We start from the raw sequence: 23,682 nt of genomic DNA, 5'->3' as shown, positions 1-23,682 counted from the left end.
TGATTGGTTATTTTGCTTTATTTCCAGACTGAAGTTACTACATAAATCCACCTCACAGTCCAATGCAGGAATACTTGGCAGAACAGAGGCGACGATACAAAAATACAGCTCTCGATAGTAAGGGGACCAGGCTCAGCTCATTCCAGTCCAAGCCAGTGAGAATTTGCAATTTCAGGTCAAAACGGGGTTGGGGGATACTGCGGAATGAAGAGGTGCAGAACACTCAGCTATCAGCACTGCCCCAAGGTCCTAGGCTGGGGTAGGTGTGGGTCTTTCTGGCATGCAGTCACCTCTGGCAACTCTCCTACAAGATTTATACCAGAGTGGAGTTTGAGCCCAAACCTGTGGTCAAGAGACACGACAATATGTGTGTGTTGCTAGTTTAGTTGTACCTAGGAACTCTGGGAAACTGGCACGCTCCTCTCAAAAGGCTGCTGGATGCTCTATAGTGTGGGGGGCAAAGGGTAGGAGTTCCTGGCAGCAGTCACATGACCCTGGTATCAGTGTCTTGGCACACAGTTGCCATGGACACCCTGCAATTTTTATATTCTCCCTCTCTTCCCTCAGGCTCTCAGGTCTAGCACTCTGGTCAGATGGAAACGAAAAACTAATTAAGAAAAGCCCTGTCAAGAACTCAGCTAGGGATTCAGCTTCAGGCCCGAGTCCTCGTCCTTGAACTTTAGGATGACATTTTGAAGGGGCCTTGGCATCTCCCCAGGGAGCCCTGGAGTTTAACTGTCATTAGTCCTCGGGGTTGGGGGATTTATTTAACCAGCCCTGTAAGAGTGAGATGTGACTGGTCCTGGGGCTTCTCCGGGATGGCCACTCTGCGGCTGTTCCTGCCCCACCCACACCCAGAACCCCAACCGTCACCCCCACTCTTCACCTTAACCAGTCTTCCGGTCTAGACTTGTTAGAGAGGTGAGCTCAAGCGTTAATAGTGACAACACAGCTTCCGGCGCCACACAAGGCCACAGCACGTTTGGACTGGTATCACATGACGACAGTGGTACTGTAAGGCTCGGCAGTGAACACCCAGGTTCCCGCTCCCCTCCTCCACGCCCCAGCCCTGCTCCTGGCAAACCTCCCGGAGTGACAATTCTGACTCTCTCTCACCTGTAGCCCGGGTGGCAGCAGACATGGGAAAAGACAGGGCTCATTCACACACTCAGCAGTGCCCAGGCTTCCAGGAGCCAGGGGGACCTAGCTGTGGCCCAAGACCACGGTTCCTTCCTTCCTTCCTGAGGAGAGAGGCACCTGTACATGGCAATGTGGGAGACAGCCACCACGCAAGCTCCAGACCACAAGGCCTGTTGGTGAAAGCTCAGGCCTAACCTAGCCTCACATAAGGATAACTCAAGTTAGGCCAACCCAACTGTTGGGGACCCTCCCACTCCCAGTGAGTTAGGGGTCTGGTAGGCTGAGTGGAGCTTGGTTAACAATTCAGGTTCCTCGCCTTGGGCCCCACTTTTCCCAGAGGCCTCAGGGGCACCCAGAGGATAGGCCTCCCTGGTCCTGCTTGTCCTGGAGCAGGTAAGGAAGGCTAGGCAGGTTCCTCGGAGGCGGGCTAGGTCCCTGTGAGTGGTCTCACTGACGAAGCAGTACAGCACCGGGTCAGCTACACAGTTGAAGCTGGTGAGGAGGAGGGAGAAGTGGTAGATGTTGAAGATGCTCTTGGCGAACTCACAGCTAGCCTCCCAGAGGCTGCGGACTAGCAGCAGCACGTGGTAGGGCAGGAAACAAGCCAGGAAGATGACCACGGTGCTGAGCACCAGCCGCTGAATCTGGTCCTTGCGGCTCTTCTGCGTGCCGTGGCTGCGGCGCACAGCCCGCAGGATGCCCTGGTAGGAGGCCAGCAGCAGGCAGATGGGGAAGAGGAAACCCACAAGGAAGCGGTAGTAGTTGATGCCACGCTGCCAGGCCTGGATGGGGTAATGCTCGAAGCAGACTCGGTGCCGGTCCTCGTCCTCAATGACTTCCTTGTGCTTGAGGAAGTAGATGCTGGTCAACAGCTCCTTGACCCAGATGAGCACGCTGACACCCACGGCTGCCTTCAGGGTTCGGAACTGGTGGAAGCGGAAGGGGTGGGCCACAGCTAGGTAGCGGTCGATGGAGATGCAGCAGAGGAAGCCCACGCTGATGTAGATGTTCTCATAGAGGAGGATGCCGCACACCTGGCAGGATAAGTCACCATATGACCAGTTGTCATGCTGGAGCACGTACTGCAGCCAGAAGGGGAGCGAGCAGATGTAGAACAGATCTGCAATGGTCAAGTTACACAGGTACACTCCGAGCTCATTCCGAGCCTTGATCTGCAGGTAGCCGAAGTAGAGGGACAGGCAGTTGGCTGGGAAGCCCACCACCAGCACGGTCACGTAGACCACCGGGGCCAGTGTCTGGTGGATGGTGTGGTCGATGGGACAGGTTAGTGAGGAGTTCTCCGTGGTGATGTTTCCCATCTTTGGGCCAGAAGAGGCCTTACCCCTCATGGACTTTGAGATGGGGTTAATCTCTCTGTTGCCATCTTGTTTATATGCGACTCAAGTGTGTCAAAATCTGTTCGTCACTGGCGGTAGGTGAACCCCTACAAGTGAAGGCAGAAAAGACTTTAAATAATCACAGCTAAGGGCTACGTAACACCTATGTGCCAGCATCGTTCTATGTGCTGTGTTCATTTAGAAGCTCCGCCACCCAAGCAGCTCCAGTGCAACTGAACGAGATATACCAAAACACCGAGGTGTGGCTTATGGCTCCCCATCTCTGGCTTCCCTATTCATCCCCTGTCCCTTATTTATTTTTATGGTCCCTTGGTGCAAGCAAAGGAGGTAAAGAGGAGATCCTAGGAGCATAACTAAGCCTGACTCTCCAAAGGAGAGTCTCTCCAACATGGCCAGTGTGACAGTAACAGTCTGAACGTTACAGGACTGTAGCAACGAGGCCCAACATGGGACCTCTCCGTATGAAGAGACAAGCCCTAGTCCATAGCCTTCTGTGCTTCAGCAAGAAACAAAGGCCAGTTTCTCATCAAAGTGCCCTACTCAAGTTCCTGTTACCCCTCAGTAAGTGTCTCCTCTCTCATTTCCCCAAGGGATCTTGGGCAAGGTTCTGGACTAGGGATCAAAATAAGCAAAGGTCAAGGCAGAGTCAGTCCCTTGCCCAAGTTTGTGAGTCTCTCAGAGCCTCGATTTCTTCTTCTGGAATTTGGGGATTAAAAACACCTCCCCGTTTCGGTCAGGACCATATCAGATGGCAGATGCTCACTCTTTTACTGCGTTAGTGAGACGACTGTATCGAGAACGTTGGTTTGTTTGTTTGTCTTGTTTTTTTGAGACAGGGTCTCACTGTGTAGCCTGGGGCTGTCTTGGAACTCTCTCTCTCTGTCGACCAGGCTGGCCTCAGACTCACAGAGATCCACCTGCCTCTGCCTCCTGAACGCTGTGAGTTGAGAATTTAGCAAACGGAACTCCAGACCACAACGATGACTAAGGGTAGAATGTGATGTTTTGTCGCAAGTGTACTTGATAAATTAACACATCAAAACAGTAAAGGCTTGAACTGCTCTATTGATTTAACCCTTCTCTCTCAGCTGGAAAAATCTCACTGGGGCTACATCATATTTTTCTTTTCTTTCTTTCTTTTTTTTTTTTTTTGAGACAAGGTTTTTCTGTATCTTTGGTGCCTGTCCTGGAACTAGCTCTTGTAGACCAGGCTGGCCTTGAACTCACAGAGATTCGTCTGCCTTTGCCTCCCGAGTGTTGGAATTAAAGGCGTGCACCACCACTGGCCGGCAACATCATATTTTTCTTTTCTTCCTCTTTTTATCATTTGTTGGCTTGTTTTTGGAACAGCTTTGTCTATGCGTGGAGTCTCCTCAGTGCCGGGGTGATAGTGTGTGCCATCCCCTCTGCTCAACTGGCATTTTTGAGCTTTTTTTGCATTTATTTCCTTCAAGAAGCCGTTTTAGGCACAGTATTTGCTGTCTTGTGATGAAACTTACTGCCACAGGTGTCCTGCATATTCATGCTGAAGTCATCTGGAAGCAGACACGACACTGTGGTCTCTCAGATTTTTTTTCTCACTCTATCCCTAGCCAAGAACTGACTTTCCTTCCCCTTGAGAATCTACAGTCTACCTGACTGAAGATTCTAAATTACACTTCTTTGTGATTTCTGCAGATCAATGCTGGCCTTTGTGCACTCTTCAGAAAGCTGAGGGCTAGCTGGGCTCCTGAGGGGAAGCCTCTTAGAGACCCTGACCAAGTCTCAGCAGACCCCAAGATTCCAAGTTCCTGTAGCTCTCTCCAGAGCCGTGCCTTCCCTTCCACCTCAGCCCTTCTGGCCACCACTACCTCCCATCTTTCCTTGACTCCCACCTGGCCCGGGACCACCAGAGCAGAGATGGCTAAAGGAGCTGGAGACTACTGGAAAGGGGCATAGAGAAATCTGGACCCTGCAGCTCCAGTGCCAGGGTCCCTGAGGACGAACATGGGAGTTTCTCTGAAGTCACACTCAGTCTTGCAGCTAACTACGCAGTTACCAGCTCCGACCTGTGGTTTCTTTAACCTTGATCTCGGCTACCAAGGTTAACAGTGGTAGAGAGAAAAAGATGGGTGAGTGTAGCACATTAATGTATTTTGAACTTGAGACGCTAAAGCAGGGGATTTCAATGCCACCTTGAGTCACCTCAAACAACTTAAACAACAGTAAACACCATTGCCACATATATTATGTATACACACACACACATATGTGTGTATATAATATGTGGGGGATGGTGGTACGTATCCACATATCTGTAATCTCTCTCTCTCTCTCTCTCTCTTTCTCTCTCTCTCTCTCTCTCTCTCTCTCTCTCTCTCTGTCTCTCTTTCTCTCTAGTTTTGTGAGACAGGGTTTCTCTGTGTAACGGCCCTAACTGTCCTGGAACTAGCTCTTGTAGACCAGGCTGGCCTCGAACTCACAGAGATCCGCTTACCTCTGCCTCCCGAGTGCTGAGATTAAAGGCCACATATCTATAATCTCAACAATTATGCCGGGGTCTGGTGCTAGCCCGGACCATAAATTATTTCTCTAGACCAGACCCCAATATAAACTCTCTCTCTTGACCAGCGTGGAGGAGCAGGAATAAAGACACAACTCACATGGCTTTATCGGGAGGGAGATTCTCAGAGATCCCTCATGAAGTCCTGAGTTCACATCCTGAAGAATTCTTCTTGTTTATTCTCCAAACAGCTTTTATACCAACACACAAACTGAGCGGGAAATACACCAGCATTCTGTCTCCCGGTAACCAGGTGAATGGCGTTTTGTCGCGTCTACCTGTCTGCTGTGTATGCTAGCTGTCACATAGGCTTGAATTAGCATCTCTATCAGACATCCTCCAAATTACAAAGAATGGAGCAACAACATCCTGACCTTTTGTTAGGGCAGTGACAGCCTGTCTGCAGGGCTATGTGACCGCCTCAGGTGGGGCCTATGGCTTCAGAGCCTGGCTGCCATACCATATAGAAATATGGGCCTACACAATTATGAAGCAGAGGCGAGAGGATCACTATGAATTCAAGACCAGCCTGGACTAATTGCTTAGTAAAATTTTGCCTAAAAACAATATTTTGAAAGAGAGAAACCACATTCACATAAATTCATTACAGTATACTATTGTAACTATTCTTTTTATTACTGGTTATTACTCACATCTTCCTATGTCTAATATACAAATTAAACTACATCATGGGTAAAATGTGTACATGTTTGATAACTCATAGTGTAAACAGAGGTCAGTGCTCCCCACCTGTGAATTTAGGCATCTCCTGGAGGTTGGATGTGTGCCTTTGGGACAAGGTAGACCACTGTGTATTCCATTCTCCTGGATAAAGGGGCCAGAATTCTCATGCATGTTTAAATGAGCAGGAAATGGGTCTGGTCCAAAGCCACCTTTTCTCTCATCTGGATTCCAACCCCCTCTAGCAGAGTGAAAGCCCAGCCCCTCCTCTACCCGAGCTCGATCCTCTCCTCACCCCACTCAGTCTTTCCTCAGAAGTCCTTCCAGGCCCGCTCACTCTCTATCCAGCTCTCCTCTCTACCTGACCTCTTCCCCCACTCAATCCCACGCCAGCCCTCCCACTCAGGATCTGTGTCAGTCACAGCCCTTCTCCGGAGAAGCAGCCCATCATCTCCTTGATTTACACACTTGGAAGCAGCTTCTCCTACACCTAGACTGAAAACCAAGTACCCTCGTCAACCCAGCAGACCCCCTGATTCTAGCTCCCCTAACCTTGCCTGCCACACCATGTGGCAGCCACACAGCAGCCTCCTGGGCCTTGGTCCCTCTACCTGGATCTTTCCTGGTCACGCCTTCCTAGAGATCTCCTCCTATGGCACAGCCCCACACAGCACCTGCTCCTGATCTGCCAGAGATCTCTGGACTGTCGCTTCCTGGAAAGACTTCTCTTGGCACCCACCTCAAATACACACACACACACACACACACACAGAGCACACATACACACTCACGCACATGCACACACATGTGCACTCACTCACACATTGCACACAGGTGTACACACACACCGCGCGTGTGCACACACTCACCCTCAGGCACTTGTACACACGTGTGTACACACACACACACACACACACACACACACCCCTGTCTCCATATCATTCTGACTGATTGCTTCACAAGCTTTTCCGATTTACGTCTTATGCATTTAACTCGTGTGACTGTTGACGGCCAGGCTCCACAGGGACGCAAATTCCAACACAGCAGAGGTTTTTTCCACCTCTCACTGATGTCCCCCCAGCAGTGGGATCTATTTAGGGACTTCTAGAATGACTAAGTAAGAGTCATTGCTCATTTTTTCCAGATGAGGAAAGTGGGTTCCGAAGGGGAACCAGCGAGATGGCTCAGCTGGTAAAGGCTCTTGCCACTGAGCCTAATGACCTGAGTTCAAATCCCACATCCCACAAGTTGTCCTCTGACCTTCACACATGTGTCATGCAAGTGTGAGTATCGAAGTTCAGACCCTCCAGAACACAGGTAAATGCCAGGTGGGTATGGCAAACCATCTGTAACTCTAGGCTTGGGCAGCAGAGATGGGGGTCCCTAGAAGACGCTGGCCAGCTACATCAGGGGATCCTGGCTGATTGTGAGACCTTGCCTCAGTGAATAAAGGGGACATGAAAGGGAAAAGAAAAGGGTGGAGGAGCACAGGCCCCAGGCTTCCCCAGATCAGAGCAGATGAAGCCTCCTTGAGGCATGTCCTGTCAGGTCTTGGAAATTCCCTGATAGTCACCAGGCCCCAACTCTGTTGTTTACTAGTGGTGAGTGTATGGACGTGTGGGGTGGAGTAGGGCCGGGTGACGTTTGTAGCTTCCTCTTTCCTAAGCCAGCAGCAAGCTACTTCTGGCAACCAAAGGCAGAAATATACAAGTCTACAGAGCCAAAAAGCAGCACTGACTACAGCCAGGTTTAGGCACCTCCCATGTTCATTGTGGAGCAAAAAGAACAGCAATTCTTAAACTGGCTGCATCCACTGGAGGTTTAGGAAACTACAGACTCTCATACTCCTGAGTTTCCAAACTGCCTAGGTCTGAGAAAGGAGCTCTCGAAGTTTTACATCTCAAATGAGCTCCTAGGAGATGCAGAAGATGCGAGGTTGCTGGACCATGGATCACACTTTTTGCATAGCAAGGTTCCAGAAGAATCTCGAAGGCCATAGGCTCAGGTTTTGAGCATGTCCCCCTCCCGTTATGAGTTCCTGAGGCAGGGAGCAGATGCTGCTGGAAGGAGCTTAAAACCCAGCAGGAACTTTGAGCAGAACAGGGACACAGGCACTGGACATTTCCAGACTCCATCTGCAGGGCGTGGCTCCAGGGGTCCTCATGGCGTGGTGACTGCAGGTATTCCCATGTCTCTTTAGCTTGCAAATGTTTTGCACTTTATAAGGGTTTCCTATTTGTACTCTGGTTCCACCTTCACAACCCTGTCTTTGTTTCTTTTTAAGACAAAGCTACTTGTCCAACTGTCCAGTACTTCCAGGTTTCATGGAACAGGTATTTGAGGAACATGTACAGTGTTCAAGTGCAGCCAGGATACATACATGGGGAACTTAAGAGATAAAACAAGAAAGAGCTCCCACCCCCAGGGACCTCCAAGCCCAGAGCTCCTACCCCCAGGGACCTCCAAGCCCAGAGCTCCCACCCCCAAGAGAACCTCCAAGCCCAGAGCTCCCCGCTCAGGGAACCTCTAAACCCAGAGCTCCCACCCTCAGGGAACCTCCAAATCCAGAGCTCTCCCCCCCCCCAGGGAACCTCCAAGTCCAGAGCTCCCATCTCCAGGGGACCTCTAAGCCCAGAGCTCCCACTCCCAGGAACCTCCAAGCCTAGAGCTCCCACCCACAGGGGACCTCCTAGCCTGGAGCTCCCACCCCCAGGAAACCTCCAAGCCCAGAAGCCAGGAGGACACATGCAACGGTTACTGCCATGAGAGGCAGCATCTGGTGGATGCATAGGCATCTCTTACACATACATTTAGTGTTGGCTCACTTTTGTGAGCCCATGCACGCTTTCCTTGATTCCAATCCCATTACAGCCCGATGGCTCCCAGAGCTCCCCCTAGGCTGCATATAAACCACTCCTGCCACCTCACAGGACAAGCTCAGTGGGGTCCACACTAGGTCCCACATTGTCTCCACTAATCTGTCTTAGAAAAGATGTCCCTACTTGCCCAATTACTCACCTTGAATGGATGCCCTTTAGCTTCTTCCCTCCTCTCCTTCATGGCCTTAAGAAAACTGCCAACTTCTAGAATTTTCAACTCCTAAGTCTTTGAAAGCATTGCTCCTTTCTCCCTTTCTCTCACCAGCACTTAAGGTTGGCTTGATCAAGACTTCCTGAAGTCAGTGTAACTGCCTTAAGTTAGGTTCATGCTGTGACTCACCACCAAAATGCCATCTTTCAAAACACACATCTAACCAAGTCATACACTGGCTGTCCAAACATTCACCCATCTACCCAGCCACCTATTCACTTACTCATCCATCCCTTCCCTATCCACCCATCATCCATCATCTAGCCATTCATCCATCCATCTATCCATCATCCATCCATCCATCCATCCAGTCAGCCAGCCACCCATATCCATCTATCCAAACATTCTTCCTAGAACAGTCACTGAATGTCTATTGTGTGGAAGGCATTACACTATATCCTGGCTCTAACAGTCAGCTTCATCTTATTCCCACGAAGAAGAACAGGTCAATGAAGTAAACTCCTAGGAAGAGCACAGGATTTTGTGGGAGCTCTTTGGGGGTAGCCTAATGCAGTAAGGGAAGCCTTTCTGAGCAGTGACAGCCAGACTGAAGCTAAGAGGAAGAGGAAGGGCTGCCCAAACAGCGGGGAGTTTTTGCCTGTGGAAAATGTGTGCATGCCGTCAAATGCAAGAGGGAGAGAATGAGTACCTTTGGGGAACTGAAAGTAGCTTGACATGAGAGCAGGTAAGTACGAGGCAGGCCTGGCCAGAGAGGAGACAAGAAGCTCTATAGAATGCCAACAAAATAGAAAGGAATTGAAAAATAGGGGAAACGGAAAGGTCCCTCAATGGCTGGTCCTCAAGCCTCTCAGAAATGACTTGTTATGCACAGGTAGGTAGAGAGGTAAGTGGGTTGAGTTGCTGGGTGGAAAGCAGATGTATAGGTAGTGAGTGGATGAATGGATGGGAACGTAGGTGAGTGGGCAGATACACGAACGGGTGGATATATTGATGGATGTGTTGATGAGAGAGGCGCAGCTGGGGAAGGAGATAGTTGGAGACGATTGGGTGGATGAGGCAGAAGGGTGTGAATTTTGAGGCTGGGCACTGGAGCAGTGGGGTCACTAACGGAAGTAGGAAAGTGAGAAGCGGGAATCTCTGGGGCTGCCTTAGCTGGACGGTGAGCCCGTCACAGTCAACTCACACCCCTACGCCATCTGAGGATGAGCAGCCTCCAGGGGAGACATCCGTCCATGTATCCATTGGGATCTACCTACATGGAGTCCAGAAGAGAGTTCATCCTCACAAACTAAGCACCATGTTGGACACAGAAGTGTTTGGGAGTGGAAAAAAATCTTAGCTCCATCTGCATGGAACCGTCTCCTGGTCAAGCACAGCTCTGTATTTCCATTCTATGACACCAGTGAGAGCTTTGAGGGTCGGCAGTGAGCCGGTCTCCTGGAGATTCAACAGCTGAGATTCGCAGGTCAGGCTTAAAGTTCAGCCTGAATCTTCCTATACCCGCCATTTTCTAACCATTGATCAGGATCACCACTGAGCAACCAGCTTTGGCCTCCATGCCTCGAAGATGCCACTACAGGGGCCAGTAGGCTCTGCTCTGGGCTAGCCTCCTGCTCCCGGAGGCCGTCTCACCAGCTTACATATGCCCCCAGTCCTTGGTCTCCCGTGGTGGAGAAAAAAAAAGAGATATAGCTCTCTACCATCTAACTGAAAAAACTGAGAACTACACACAAAGTGACTCACAGCTGGGGCAGAGCCTTACACACACGTGAGCCAGGATAGAAGCCATTAAGGGTTTAAATGACCAGGCGAGATGAAGCCCTGACAGGGAGAAAGCACGTCTAGAAGAAGCTTGTTCCGGGTAGGAGAAGCTCGAGAGGGTTGGATCTCTCCTGGAGCCTGAAGAACCATCTTCCCCAGCACTCATTCTTCTGCACGCCGTACTCGGAGCTGCGGGTTTCCTGTCTGCCTGTTTCCCTTTCCTCAACTGACCAAGCATCCAGACATTTACACAGACCATTTCCAGAGGGATGAGGGCACCCAACTGTCCTATGAGGGCTGGCTTCAGCGGAACTTTCCCTGGGGAAGGGGTAGAAATAAAATGTTCTTTCTTTCCATTGTCACCTTTCCCCCCGAATAGTCTCACTCTTGCAGTGACAAAGATAACCGAGTCTCATTTCTAATGTCCAATAAGAGTTTCAAAGTCAACCCAATTAAAGCTTACCAAATCCCTGTAAATCGGGTGGGGCTGGCCTTGCTAACCCATTTCACAGAATCTGAAGCCTAGGGAGGCTGAACTAGTTCCCGAAGCTTACACAGTAAGTCAGGATGATTCTGAATCTAGAACAAAAGCCACTGGGCATTCGGTTGCTGCCTTAAAACAAACAACAGAAGCCTGACAGTGACAGTGGTGGCATGCACCTTTAATACCAGCACTCGAGAGGCAGAGACAGGTGGAACTCTGTGAGTTCGAGGCCAGCCTGGTCTACAAGAGTTAGTTCCAGGACAGCCAGGGCTGTTACACAGAGAAACCCTGTCTCAAAAAAACAAAAAACAAGCCAACTAAACAAACAAAAAAATTCAAAACCAAACAAAAAAAACCAACAATAAAAACAGACCCCAAACAATAGCAAACAATAGCAAGCAATACACTTGATTGTGACTGTGTGGCCCTGTACACACACACACACACACACACACACACACACAGAGAGAGAGAGAGAGAGAGAGAGAGAGAGAGAGAGAGAGAGATTGAGAAATAAACTCCCCCAGATAATGCTTACCTTGATGCTTGTCATACATGCTGGTATTTTCAATTTCATTTTCTTTATACACAGGTCTTGGGCTATTAGACTGATTTCTGTCCCACAAGCGGGCCACTTTGGAAACTATCCAGTCCCATACCCACAGTGCCTGGCTTTTCTGGAGCCTCTGGAAACACAAAGGAAGGCAGCAGGGTATCTGCAGCCGGGGCTGCCGGGGAAACCAGCAGTGAGGTCCAGCCTCAGCAGCCAGAGTCTCTGCAGAAGAACCCAGCAAGAGTCGGCTCTGACTCAGCCCGTCTAGCGAGCTCTACCCTCAAACCTCAACTAGCTGTACTCCTACAGCTCAGCTTGGCAGGACACAGACAACCCTGCCCCCGGACAAGCTCTCCCACTCTTGATTCCTGCAGAGAAACCTCCCGGTTCATCTAGAAAATCCCCAGCTGGAGGCTACCCATTCCGAGCTGAGGCAGAATCATGTGAACTCCAATCTGGTGTCAGGCTGGGCCGTTGCTGAGGAACCGCCCGCCGGCAGGAAGATGAGGGTAGCAGGGATCCCTCCACACATCCTCCATCCCTTCGGCTTTCTGCATGCTGCAGGTGGAGTCAGGGAGCAGCCTCGCTGTAGACACTCGGACTTGAATTAATACTGATGCCTGGGGGTGGGGGCTTAGAAAGAATCAGGCACCCTACTTCTACCTGTCACCACCTCGGGTGCATGCTAGGCACCAAGAGGCACCAAACATTGAACCTCTTTCCTGGGGTTTTCACGGGAGTCCCTCAAGTCTGCACTGCGGTTTGCTGACTTAGGGCCATCAGAGGCAAGGACAAACTGACAACTGACTGTACTCCTAGCCTCAAATCCTACCTCCCAGCAACTAATATCTGGGTTAGTGGGTCTCAGCCCTGGCCACACTTGTCAGAACACACTTCAGAACCTATTAGTATATACATACATATATACATACACACATACATACATATATACATACAGATATAGATATACCCTATCCAGGACTAATTAAATTGTCCAGGCATCAGTGTTATGCAAAGTTCCCTGGTCAATACTAAAATAGATGGGCAAATGGAGCCTGCTCCACAGACCCACAGAGCTGGGGTATTAGGGTAAAAGCCTGGGCAGGATAGGATGTGTGACCCCAAGTGTCAACTAAGCACTGAACCCCACCCGTGAACTCCTTCTGCTCCTGGGAGAGCTCACAAAACCTTGCTGTGTTCATTACCCACTATACTACACAGGCCAAGCTGGAGGAAGTTCTCCAGACCAGCTCCTCAGTTACAAGTGGGGAAACTTGGGGCCCCAAGGCCCAGAGGCTCTGGACAGAACCCAACCACTAAAGGACGACTGGGCTGTGAGTGAGGCTTGGTGCTGATGTCGGGGTCTGTGACGGAGTCCTCCAAAGCAGGGTCCATCACAAGTTATACCTGGAGCCTGATCATACCACACAGAGGGGACCCAAGGGACACGCATCACTGCGATGTAGGGGACCTGCCTTCTCCAGAGAAGAAACTGCTGTAGGACAGTGTTAGCTGAGGATCCTTCCAAGAAATGCCAGGCCTTTTTCAGCTGTCACCTGGCTAGCTGGAGGTTCTTATGTTACAGGAAGACAGCCACTTGTTCTGGGGCCGCCATCTGCCAGCATCGGATGTCATGCCTGGGGTCTAGAGTGTACTTGTCTTTCCATGATGTCACATGGGGGAGGGGAGCATATAAGACTACCTGACTACCCCCAGGTCACTGAGAGCACCTCCCTTCCAGGGTGGCCCAGCTTAACAGGACACACAGACACTGCACCCGTACCGTTACCTCACACACCTTCAGGAACCAGTGAAGGCATTGCGAACTCCCTCCAGGATGCCCAGGGACCAGAAAACTGTCCTAGACCTCTGCTAGCCAATGCACAAATCTTCACCTGGAATAGGCACCCAGAAAACCCACCAAGCCTCCGACACATTGATAGAAGGATGTCTTAGTCCACATCCTCTGTAATGCCCATGTAGTAAGAGAAAATAGAGCCACTGCTAGGTCTTTGGTGCTGGGATTTTTTTTCTTCAGCAGTGACACTACACAGTGGCCTCAGGAATCCTAGAAGCCCCATAACCCCTGCTCTTTACAAACTTCAACGAAACCTACAGTTCTATAAAAACATGAGCCTGTCACACACTGCGGCAAGGTCAAAACAAGTATCGCCCTCTATCTACCTGCAGGATTCTGCCCTTCAGCCAAAGAGAACAGGAGCAGCAGCTACTGCCCAGGGCAGGGTGGGATAAGGTCCTCCCACCCCACCCCACTTAGGTTTAAAGACACAGTCTCCTATGTAACTCAACCCGAAACTTGCCTATGTAAGCTCAAACTGGCCCTGGACTCATGATCCTGCTGCCCAAATGTGGAAACTCTGGGATTACAGACAAGCATCGCCACATCGCTGCACTATCCCAGCCTGGTCGCAGTGACTGCAGTCCATGGACCCCACTGGACTGAGCCCTGACTGTCCCTATCCTGTCACAGCATAGACACCTGCTTCTGAGATTGCCCCTGAGGAGTTGTGAACCTTCTTCAGCTGCTTTGGAAGCTACTGGCTGCCATTTGCTTCGATACAGAAGTCTGTTCCGAGATAGAGACCTAGGTCACAAGACCTTGAGTTACCCACCATCTCCCCAGAAATCCAGGCAGCTGGGAGGCAGGATAAATAGCTTTTGGGGTCTACACGTAAGGTCTCCAGGACACAGGAGTAATGCCACGGCCACTCGGAGGCCAGCTCAAGATGGAGGGTAGGAGGAGCGCAGGCTCTGACCCAGACCTGGAGGTCAAGGTGAGCACTTCCACGTTCTGAAACCTTGAGAATCATATGGTCTACAACTTCGTGAAGCTCGGAGACGATGAGACCCAGGAAAATGCCTGGCACTTAGTAGGTCCTGAAAAAGAACTAGTGAGAGGATGATGATGATGATGATGATGATGATGATGATGATGATGATGATGATTGATGGATTGATGATACTAAGCCTGGAGTTAGAAGTTCCCATCCTGCCATCTGATGACGCAAATCAAGGCAGAAACTGGGCAGATCAACGTGGGAAATGGTGATGGAGCACTGTGTATTACCATCAGGGTTTGGAGGAACTCAAATTATTCCCTAATTTGAAGCTAACCAGGATGGAGGATCTGAGGGGCTCCCCGGGGGTCCTGGCAATGTAAGCAATGCCTGTAATTAGCCATCTGCAGTTTGACTGCAGGGAGCCTTTCCTGGGTTGTGTCTTCAGTAGCTGTGTGTTAACTAGCTCATGCTTGTAGCCAAGGAGACTGTGTAGGTCACCTAGATTCCTGGTGGTGCTGGGGGCTCAATAGGTGCCAGTTGTGGATTAAGGACGCTCCAAAGATTAAGACTCTTCAGTTCCCAATGTGTCCAGCATCAACACCTCCTTGAGGGTTCTGGAAGAATCTGGAGTACCTCAAAATCTACACTAGCCACTGACGATGTGGCTGTCAACCAATGCATGCTCTGGTTTTAAGTTTAAGAAAAAATACTGTGTGCATGCATGGGCACATGTACCACGGTGCATGTGTGGAGGTCAGGAGATAACTCCGTGGTGGCGATTTTTTTTCTTCCACCTTCACATCTGTTCCAGTGACTGAACTCTGTCACCAGATTCGCCCAGCAAGTGCCTTTCCCACTGAGACAGCTTGCATGCTCTATTTCTTCTTTCCTTTTCTTTTCTTTCTTCTTTTGAGACAGGGACAGGGTCTACATAAAGCTAACTGTTCTGGAACTCATCATGTAGATTAGACAGGCCTTGAACTCACATATATCTGTGCATGCCTGCCTCTGCCTCCTAAGAGCTGAGGTTAATGGTGGGCACTACAACGCCTGATTTCATTCTTATATCAACCCTATGCTATGGGGTCATCCCAGCTTTACAGATGAGGGAAAGGAGACTCAGACAGAGATCTTCTCAGGGCTACATAACCGGCAAGCACATTAGCTAGGATTTGAACACGGGCCTTTAACTCCACATAAGACTTTAGGCCAGGGCTTTCCTGGTCCCACTGCTACTGAAGCAGATTGCCACGGAGTTGCTTTAAAACAAATTCTCATCTTACACTTCTAGCAGCCCACATCTGATACGGATTTTAGTGGATTAAAATCAATCTGTTCCCCCAGGTTGTATTCCTTCTGAGGAGGAGTTCAAAGAGATCACCTCGTTTTTCAGCTTCTAGAAGATTCCAACATCGCTAGGCTGTGGGCAACTTTCCACTCCCAGAACTTGCCATATTTTGTTTGTTTCTGTCAGCATGGCTTCTCTCTCCTCCCTCCTTTTCCGCTTTCAGGGACCCTTATGACAAATGAGGTCCACTCAATTGGCACAAAAAAGTCTCTCTATTTTAAGGTCAGTATAGCAGCAACCTTGGTTCCTCAGTTCTCTTAATTGGTGCTTATGAACTTAATTCTCTGCAAAGGCAATACTGTTGCAGGCCCCGGGGTAAGGAACTAGATATCTGGGTTGGGGCAAAGAAGACAAGAGACCTAGATGTTTCCCTCTATCCCTACCGCAATCAGGACCAGGTCTAAAGCTGCAAAGCAAGGCCACATGGACCAGCGCATCAATGCACCTGCAGGATGGGGCCTCTGGGTGGAGGCAAGCTTGAGCTGTGCCCCGAGACGGCAGCGGAGTTCTGGAGAGGGAAGCGGGAGGAGGCTCTTCAGTCTCTCAGCACCCTGTGCTGGGTGACCCAACTTGTAAGTCACCCCTTCCCCAACTTCTGTTCCTCTTCCCCCAATACTCCTTACCCACTATCTTTAAATTCTCTTTCCCAGTCTTGAGGCCACCCTGTTTCCCAGGTATCCAAAAGCACTGCCATTGACCTTGAGGACACCTGTATCAGCAACCCCTGGGTGCCTGGCCTGGACTCAGACTCAGAATCTCTTCAGGGTCTGGAGAGATGCCCAGTAGTTGAGAGAACTTGCTGTACAATCATCAGGAGCAGAGTTGGAATCCCGGAACCCATGCAACAAGGCAAGCATCTTGCTGGGCATGACCGTGCATGCCTTTAATCCCAGAATTTGGGAGGCCCATACACATGGATCTCTGTGAGTGTGAGGCCACTGGTCTAACAGTGAGTTTCAGAAAGCCTGAACTGCATAGTGAGGCCTTGTCTCGAATAGCAAACAAAGGAATGAACGAACTAGTCGAAACAACCCTGGGCCCTCAGCACTTAAAAGCAATGACTGCTCTTCCAGATGACCCAGATTCGATTCCTACAACCATCTGCAACTCCAGTTCCAGGGGATCTGACACCCTTTTCTGGCTTCCAAGGGTGCCAGGCATACAACTGGTGTACCCACATATAATCAGGCAAAACAACCATACACATAAAATAAAAATAAATATTTTTAAATGAAAAAAAACAATAACAAAAACAGCAAAAGCTGGATATCCATAAATATCTGTGCAAGAAAAATAATAGGGTCTATTTTCAAAACAAAAGTGTCTTGAGGCCCAGAAACATATAAACAGAAAGCTCTGCTCCCTGCTAATGGTGGCAAGTCTCACTACCCCAACCCGAACTAGACATTTAGAGTAGAAAATTATCAACAGCCAGGCTTTCCTCATGACCTACAGAGGCCATGTCCCTGAAAAGTTGAAAAATAAACAAACAAACAAAGCAAGCAAGCAAGCAGGCTGTGAAGTGTGATAAACCCACTTGGGCCTTCACTGAGAAACAGGCAGGGATGAGTGACAGATGACATGTTAGTCTGTACCCACCCCATTGCTCAGCCATTGAGGACAAGGAGGAAAGCAGCCCTGTTCAGGTTATTAAACTTCTTCTCTACCCTCGATTGGTGCACTGGTCACTTACTTCTTTGGGTTGGTGCCCAGTTTTGCAAGGCTGTAATATAAATGGCCTCTCTTTCAATACTCTGGTCAGTAGGCTTTATTATTATGAGTGGGGAGTGTTCGTTCCTTCCTCTCAAGCTGTAACCCCAGCTCCAGGGTTCTGATATCCTATCCAGGCCTCTGAACACACCACACACACACGCACACACAGAGACGCACGCATGCGCACACGCACACACATACAATCTTTAAGGGATGGAATCTGGCAGGCTGTGTCTCAGCAGTTCCCCTGGGTGGTTATGCCATATACCTGAATTTCCTGGTCGAGCTTCAATACCAGCTTCTCTATGCAGCCCTTCCCAAGCCCAGAGGCCAAACCAAATTCCCATCCACTCCTACACCATCTACTCCACCCTTCTCTAAGACTGCTTTGTCCTTCCCTGACTGAGCTGTGACTCTAGAAGTGAGCCTGTTCTCTCATTACGACTGTGAGAGCTGGGCCAGGGCCCCTCACATAGAAAAAAGTGTGGCAGGGAGTTCCAATGACAAGGCGAGTGCAAGTTACAGGTACTTGGAATGGGTGCTTGCATGCCTTAAGCTACAGCCAGGTGCAAGGTGCTGGACCTTTCACAGGCTGTGTCACCTAAGTGAGACGCAGGGTCACACAGCTGAGACATGACAGTGCTGGATTCATGGTGAAGCCCAAGTTTTCAATATATGTCAGGACTGCCAGTGTCATTCCTGGGACTGTACAGGGTGACTTCTGGGTGCCCACATCCTCCTTCGTTTCCTGTGTACTGCTGGGCACTGACACCACAAACCCTTGCATGTTAGGCCTCTGACCTCTACCTCTGAGCTCTACCCATGGCCTCCCACCTCCCTCTTGAAGGAGGACCTGGGTCCATTTCGTTTCCTACCAAGGAAAACTCCGTCAAGAGTTTGCATGAAGAAGTCACTGTGGGCCTTTCTTCTGCAGCCTGCCTGAAGTCCGATGTGGCTGAAACCGAAGTTAGAAGCTAACAAACAGGGGAGGCAGACAGGATGTGGATGAGGGACTAGGAAGAGCGTGAGTCTATTCTAAAGGTGTGGGGGGTTGGCTCTAGGTGACTATGAATCACAGCGGAAGCCTGTCACCCAGCCAGACTTCAAGCCAGGAGGGTCTGTGGTTTGAGGAGTTGAAACCTGTCTGAGCATCCTTCTAGCTTCTGGCCAGAGGCACCTCAGGCCTTTAGGTTGCCATGGTAACCCAAGTCGGCTGCACCCTCCCCCTACACTTCCTGCCTACCCACCCTGAGAGCTCTAAGCCATCAATTAATGATCCAATAATGTCTGACAACAATCATCCAAGCCCAGCTGCAGCCTCCTGAAATCAGCCAGACTTCTCCCGGGGACTGGGAGCCATAAAGATGTTCACTGCACTTGACCTAGGGCCACCTGCTAAATTCTCTTTTCCCAAATCTAGGTTACTCTTTATCTTCTTCCGCTTGATTTTGAAAGCATGAGGTTGCCAGAGGTGGGGATTGATGCTTTAGAGACTTCCTGAGAAACAGACGCTGGAAACCAACACACAGGACGCTTACCCCTCTCAGCCCTGACTCAAGACCAGAGACACCGATGCCGATGGTGTCTTGGGCATGCGCTTTTGTGACACCGCTGGTCCTCACCTGGAAGAGACCCTTAATGTTTGCACAAGATGATCAACTCACAGCACCCAGAAGGAAGAGAGGGAGAGAGAGGGGGAGGGAGGGAGGTTGCAAATCTGACTCAGTAGGTAGAAAGATCAACTAGCAATACACACCCTGGGTTTGGTCTTTAGCCCTGAATAAAACCAAGCACAGCCCCTACGCCTGTAATCCCAGTGCTGGGAAGGCACAGACCAGAGGGTCAGAAGCCCAAGGTTAGCACCAGTTAACAGCTAGTGTGAGACCTATTGTGGAGTATTATTTTGACTAGGCAAAAATGTGTTACATTTGTTTATGCTGCAGAATATTACTTCAACTATGTGAACGTGTGTTCCATTTGTTTCCGCTGCCTTTGTTAATGATGGAAAGATGTGTTATATTTGTTTGTGCTAAATTTGTTTAATGATGTAAAGATGTGTTGCATCTGTTTCACCTGGCCTAAGGCACTGGCTAGTTTAATAAAAACCTGACTGGCCAACAGCTAGGCAAGAGAGGGATAGGCAGGGTTGGTGGGCAGAGAGAATAAATAAGAGAAGTCTAGGCTTGAGGAAGAAAAGAGAGAGAGAGAGAGAGAGAGAGAGAGAGAGAGAGAGAGAGAGAAGAGAACGAGGAGAAAGGGCATGCCCAGGACCAGAAGTCAGACAGCCACCAGCCAGACACAGAGATGGCAGGAAACAAAGGAAGAAAGCCCTGAGGCAAACATAGATAACGAGAAACATTAAAATAAGAGCTAAGATAAGGCCGAGCATTCATAATTAATATTAAGTCTCCGTGTCATAATCTGGGAGCTGGGTGGTGGCCCAAAAAGAAAAAACCTAGTACAGAGACAGCCTGAGCTACAACAGGCTCTGGGAAAGCAGAGGGGAGTGGGGGTGGGGAAGAGGAGAAGGAGAAGGAAAAGAGAGAGAGAAGAGAGACAACCATGTTGTGGTGACTCTAAGGTGGCTGTAATTTAATACTCATCTGGCAAGGAGTAGGAGCCCCTCTGGATCCTGCTGGGCTCTGTGATAGTGTGGCTAATAGAACTAAGTGGAAGCAAAACTGTTCCAGCTTCTGGGTCCAGTCTAAGGGAACAGGTAGTCCCCACTCCCTATCTCTGGAGATAGTGGTTAATTGAAATTTAAGTACTAAACTGGAGGGAGCTCACCAATCAAGACAAGAGCTGACAGCCCCAGATGAACCCCCAGTTGACAGCTGGGACTAGACTCCTGCTATACAAGTGTGAGAGCCAATTGCAGATGGGCCATCCCGCTGACAGGCTGACAGAGATCACCTCGGAGTCCTTCCCAAATCGCAGCCTTTTGAGCAACATAAACAAATGTTCTGAGCATGTATCTTTTTTTGTTTTTCTTGTTTCTTTAAAGATACATAACAAAATTCTTTGAGAATTTCATCCACCGTATTTTGGTCACATTCAGTTTCATTTTCCCCCCCCTCCCCCTAACTCCTCCCAGATCCACCCCCTCCTACCTAACTCTTCCCCCAACTTCCTATCCTATCCGCTGCCCATATTCTCCTAGATGTGAGGCCACCCCTGGAGTGTAGTTGACATATTACGGTCACAGCCTGACTGACTGACTCTTCCTCCCATTCCCAGTTCCTAGCTGAGCTCTGCTTTGCTCTGCTCCGGTGACTAGAGGGAATGTTAGTATCACTGTCTCCCAAATCTCTGTAGGGTCTACCATGGACTGGGCTCCATGCATGGTTATTTAATATTAATTTTTGTATGGACTCTGTCGCAAGGGTATTATCACCTTTACTTTCCCTGCAAAACACAAAGGTTCAGAAAGAGAAAGAACATCCATTGAGGTCAGCCAGCTGAAACTGGAGTTTCAATGCTGAGGGCCCCAGAGAGCCCAGTTTAATTGTTCTTCTGACTTAATTGTTCTTCCGACTCTAGTCCCTAGAAAGTGCAACAGGGGAGGGGGCTGGGTATCAGCGTTGGTCTCTGCGCCTTGGAGGTCAGAGCTTGTGTGGTCCCATCACCACACTAGAAAGAACTCCAGCGGCAGGTCCTTTCTCGGAGGAGCCCACTGAAGCTTAAAATGAGGGTGTTTTGAACTGGAGATGGGTGTTGTATGCATACAGCCCTCTGGGGAGCAAGTGGGGGAGAAAGGGTGAAGAAGAATAAGAAAGAGGAGGAGGAGCCCAAAACTCTAACAAACAGAAGAGGTGGCTCAGAACAAAGCGGTGAAGTTCTGGAACTGGGCAGACAATGCAAGGAGCCCATATTTTGGCCGCTCGGCATGGCCCGCTGGGCTCGGGAATTTCCCCTCTCGCTCTTGAACACTCACCTCTGTACTGAGAGGTGGAGATGGAGGTGGGGGCGGGAGGAATGAAGCAAGTCATAGTTTTGTCTGTTGTCTCAGATTTGTGTCGTTTCCAACGATCGTCAGATGGGAGGGCAATCGACTGCCGCATGTCACCTCACTAACCTCTAGGGTTGATTCATTCACCCACAGGTATCCCCCCCACTTCGCAGCGAGACATGCCCACAGCCATTTGGGCACATTGGCACCAAGACAGTGCCCTTTTAAACCAGTGCTGAGCCCCAGAAAACTTGCTTCCCTTAGGGTTTGCTTCGCTTTTGTCCACCCATTCCTTCATCCAGACACAGGACCTGGGACATAGCTTTCTCTCTGGATTATTTGATTCCCAGAGGGGATTTGGGGGTTCAGACCAGCCAGTGCTGGTACTGCTCCTGCTGACTGGCGGTGGGCCAGCGTCCCCCTTCCTTGAGTGGAAGGTGAGGACATGGTAACTGTTTGGGTCTCAGTATAAGATGTAACCAGAATCTTCCGGAAGAAGGGACACAGATTCTGGGAAAGGACCCCAGTGCAATTTTTGGGTCACCAGAGCTGGGGAAATAAAGGGTTAAGAGTCTCACACTCTTTTTGCGGGTGAAGAAATTACCAGGTGGCCACGGAGCCAGCCGCGGGGGCGGCTGCTAAAACCAGCGGCGACCGCATAAGGAGACACCCGACCTAGAAGAGGACCGGGAGGCGCCAGCGCTCCGGAGCAGATACCATCCGGTCACAGTCAGTTCTGCGGGTCCACCGCACGACTATGCTGTTTGGGGGTGTGCCCGCCTCTGCTGTGTACTCGCGTCTGCGCGCGGTCGCACCCGCATCTGTCGCCAGGCAGCGGTTGTACGCCCGACCCCGCGGTGCGCGCTCCGGGGCAGGACCCACAACCCGCCGCAGACCCCCCACGCGCTTCTCCCTGCCCTGGCGCGCAAGCAACCCCGGACCGTGGCGAAAAGAAGGAACTTGGCTCGCAGGGGACACGTACCTGCGCGGCGACAGTCTGGGACGCGGGCCTGCTGTCTTCCGGCGCCCTACACTCGTCGCCCGGAGAGGTCGGGGACTCCTGCAGGCACTCGGGTCTCTTACTCCTAGCCAGCCTGGGCCACGTTGTGCGAGATTCCTCCGGCTCCCAACCCCCTTCAGGCATAGCCAGACCTGCCGGCCCACGCCCTGCAGTTCACACTGACCGCAGGCCACAGGCTAGGCGCCTGCTAGAAGGGCCGAGGTGGCCAGAGCGCGCGCCGGTCCCGGAGGTGCAGCATCCCCCACCCTCCTCCCGCCAGCATCCTGACTTAGAGACTCACTCTGCCTTGGAAGCCTCGCTAGTGAAGGGCTAGGGGACTTCTTCGGCTATAGGCACAGCCAGGCGCGCTTGAAATCCAACATGGGAAGCCGGGAGAAAGGTGAAGAGCGCAGTAGCCTTTCTGTGTTCACCTTCTGTCTCCAACATCAGTGACACATTAGTGGCCACTCAGTAAATGTGGCGGGTGTCACATATCTGAGCCTTTGTCTATGTGCCCTAAATCTGGCCTCCTGGATCCCAGAGCTGCTGCTCCCAGAGCCAGCAGGGGTGGCCAGGGACTTCATGAATGGCCTTCTCTGGTTTATGGAGCATCAAGGAAAACTTAATGTCCTTGGCCCTACATGCTCCCAAATAATACTAATAACAATAGCCACAGCTTGCAGCTAAACATTGTTGATTTGATTAACTCTAAACAAACGCTACTATTTTTCTCGTTTATATGAGGAGGCATTGAAGCACTGAGAGGTCAAATAGCTTGCCTAAGGCCACACAGCTATTTAATGAAGACTTGGAGATTCAAATACGCATTCCACCCTAGCCATCTTCTGTTTCCTAGCTTTCTCACAAGTGCACACCTGGGCTCCTGTGGACCACCTTCCCTTGAAAGCCTCCCTGCCTCTCATTTTCTGAGCTTTCCCAGTTTGGGCTCTTGCACCCCCACTGCACTATTCCAGTCCGACAGCCTTTGCATGGCCTGATGGGATCCTTGGCACACAGCTGCCTGTCTGTGTGGCCCTTGCTCTGGATGCACACTCCCATCTATGGAGTGAATGTCTGTAAGTGGTTGGTGGGGAGTCTACAGAGTTCTTGTCTGAGACAGACAGACGGTCAGGGTAGAGTGCAGTGTAAACCAAGGCGCAGCCTGGCGAGGGGACAGACAGGAGCTGTCTCAGCAGAGTCATAGGATGGAAGCTCCAGATCATTGATTCTCAACCTTCCTAATGCTTTGACCCTTTAATACAATTCTTCATGTTATGGTGATACCCCCTCCCCATCATAAA

General features: G+C 50.4%; 1 protein-coding gene across 5 annotated transcripts; it reads right to left on the bottom strand.

Moving 5' to 3' along the window:
- Gpr68 (G protein-coupled receptor 68) lies at positions 1-22,944 on the bottom strand. Of its 5 annotated transcripts, none has more exons than XM_085697845.2 (2): positions 22,683-22,944; positions 1-2,584 (listed from the first exon to the last, which is right to left on the bottom strand). In XM_085697845.2, exon 2 carries the CDS (start codon positions 2,487-2,489, stop codon positions 1,362-1,364), a length of 1,128 nt encoding a protein of 375 aa, XP_085553971.2. In that variant the 5' UTR covers positions 2,490-2,584; positions 22,683-22,944; the 3' UTR covers positions 1-1,361. The 5 variants fall into 5 exon arrangements, with proteins under 5 accessions (XP_085553971.2, XP_048305405.3, XP_048305404.3 ...); XM_048449448.3 differs by lacking the exon at positions 22,683-22,944 and adding an exon at positions 22,364-22,636; XM_048449447.3 differs by lacking the exon at positions 22,683-22,944 and adding an exon at positions 18,308-18,440.
- Between the last annotated feature and the right edge of the window lie 738 nt (positions 22,945-23,682).

The sequence above is a fragment of the Myodes glareolus genome, chromosome 11 (genome assembly GCF_982192425.1).
Source record: "Myodes glareolus chromosome 11, mMyoGla1.1, whole genome shotgun sequence".
In the NCBI taxonomy this organism is placed as follows: Eukaryota; Metazoa; Chordata; class Mammalia; order Rodentia; family Cricetidae; genus Myodes; species Myodes glareolus.
Note: the sequence above shows the minus strand (reverse complement) of the source record. Positions and strands in the feature narration are given on the sequence as shown.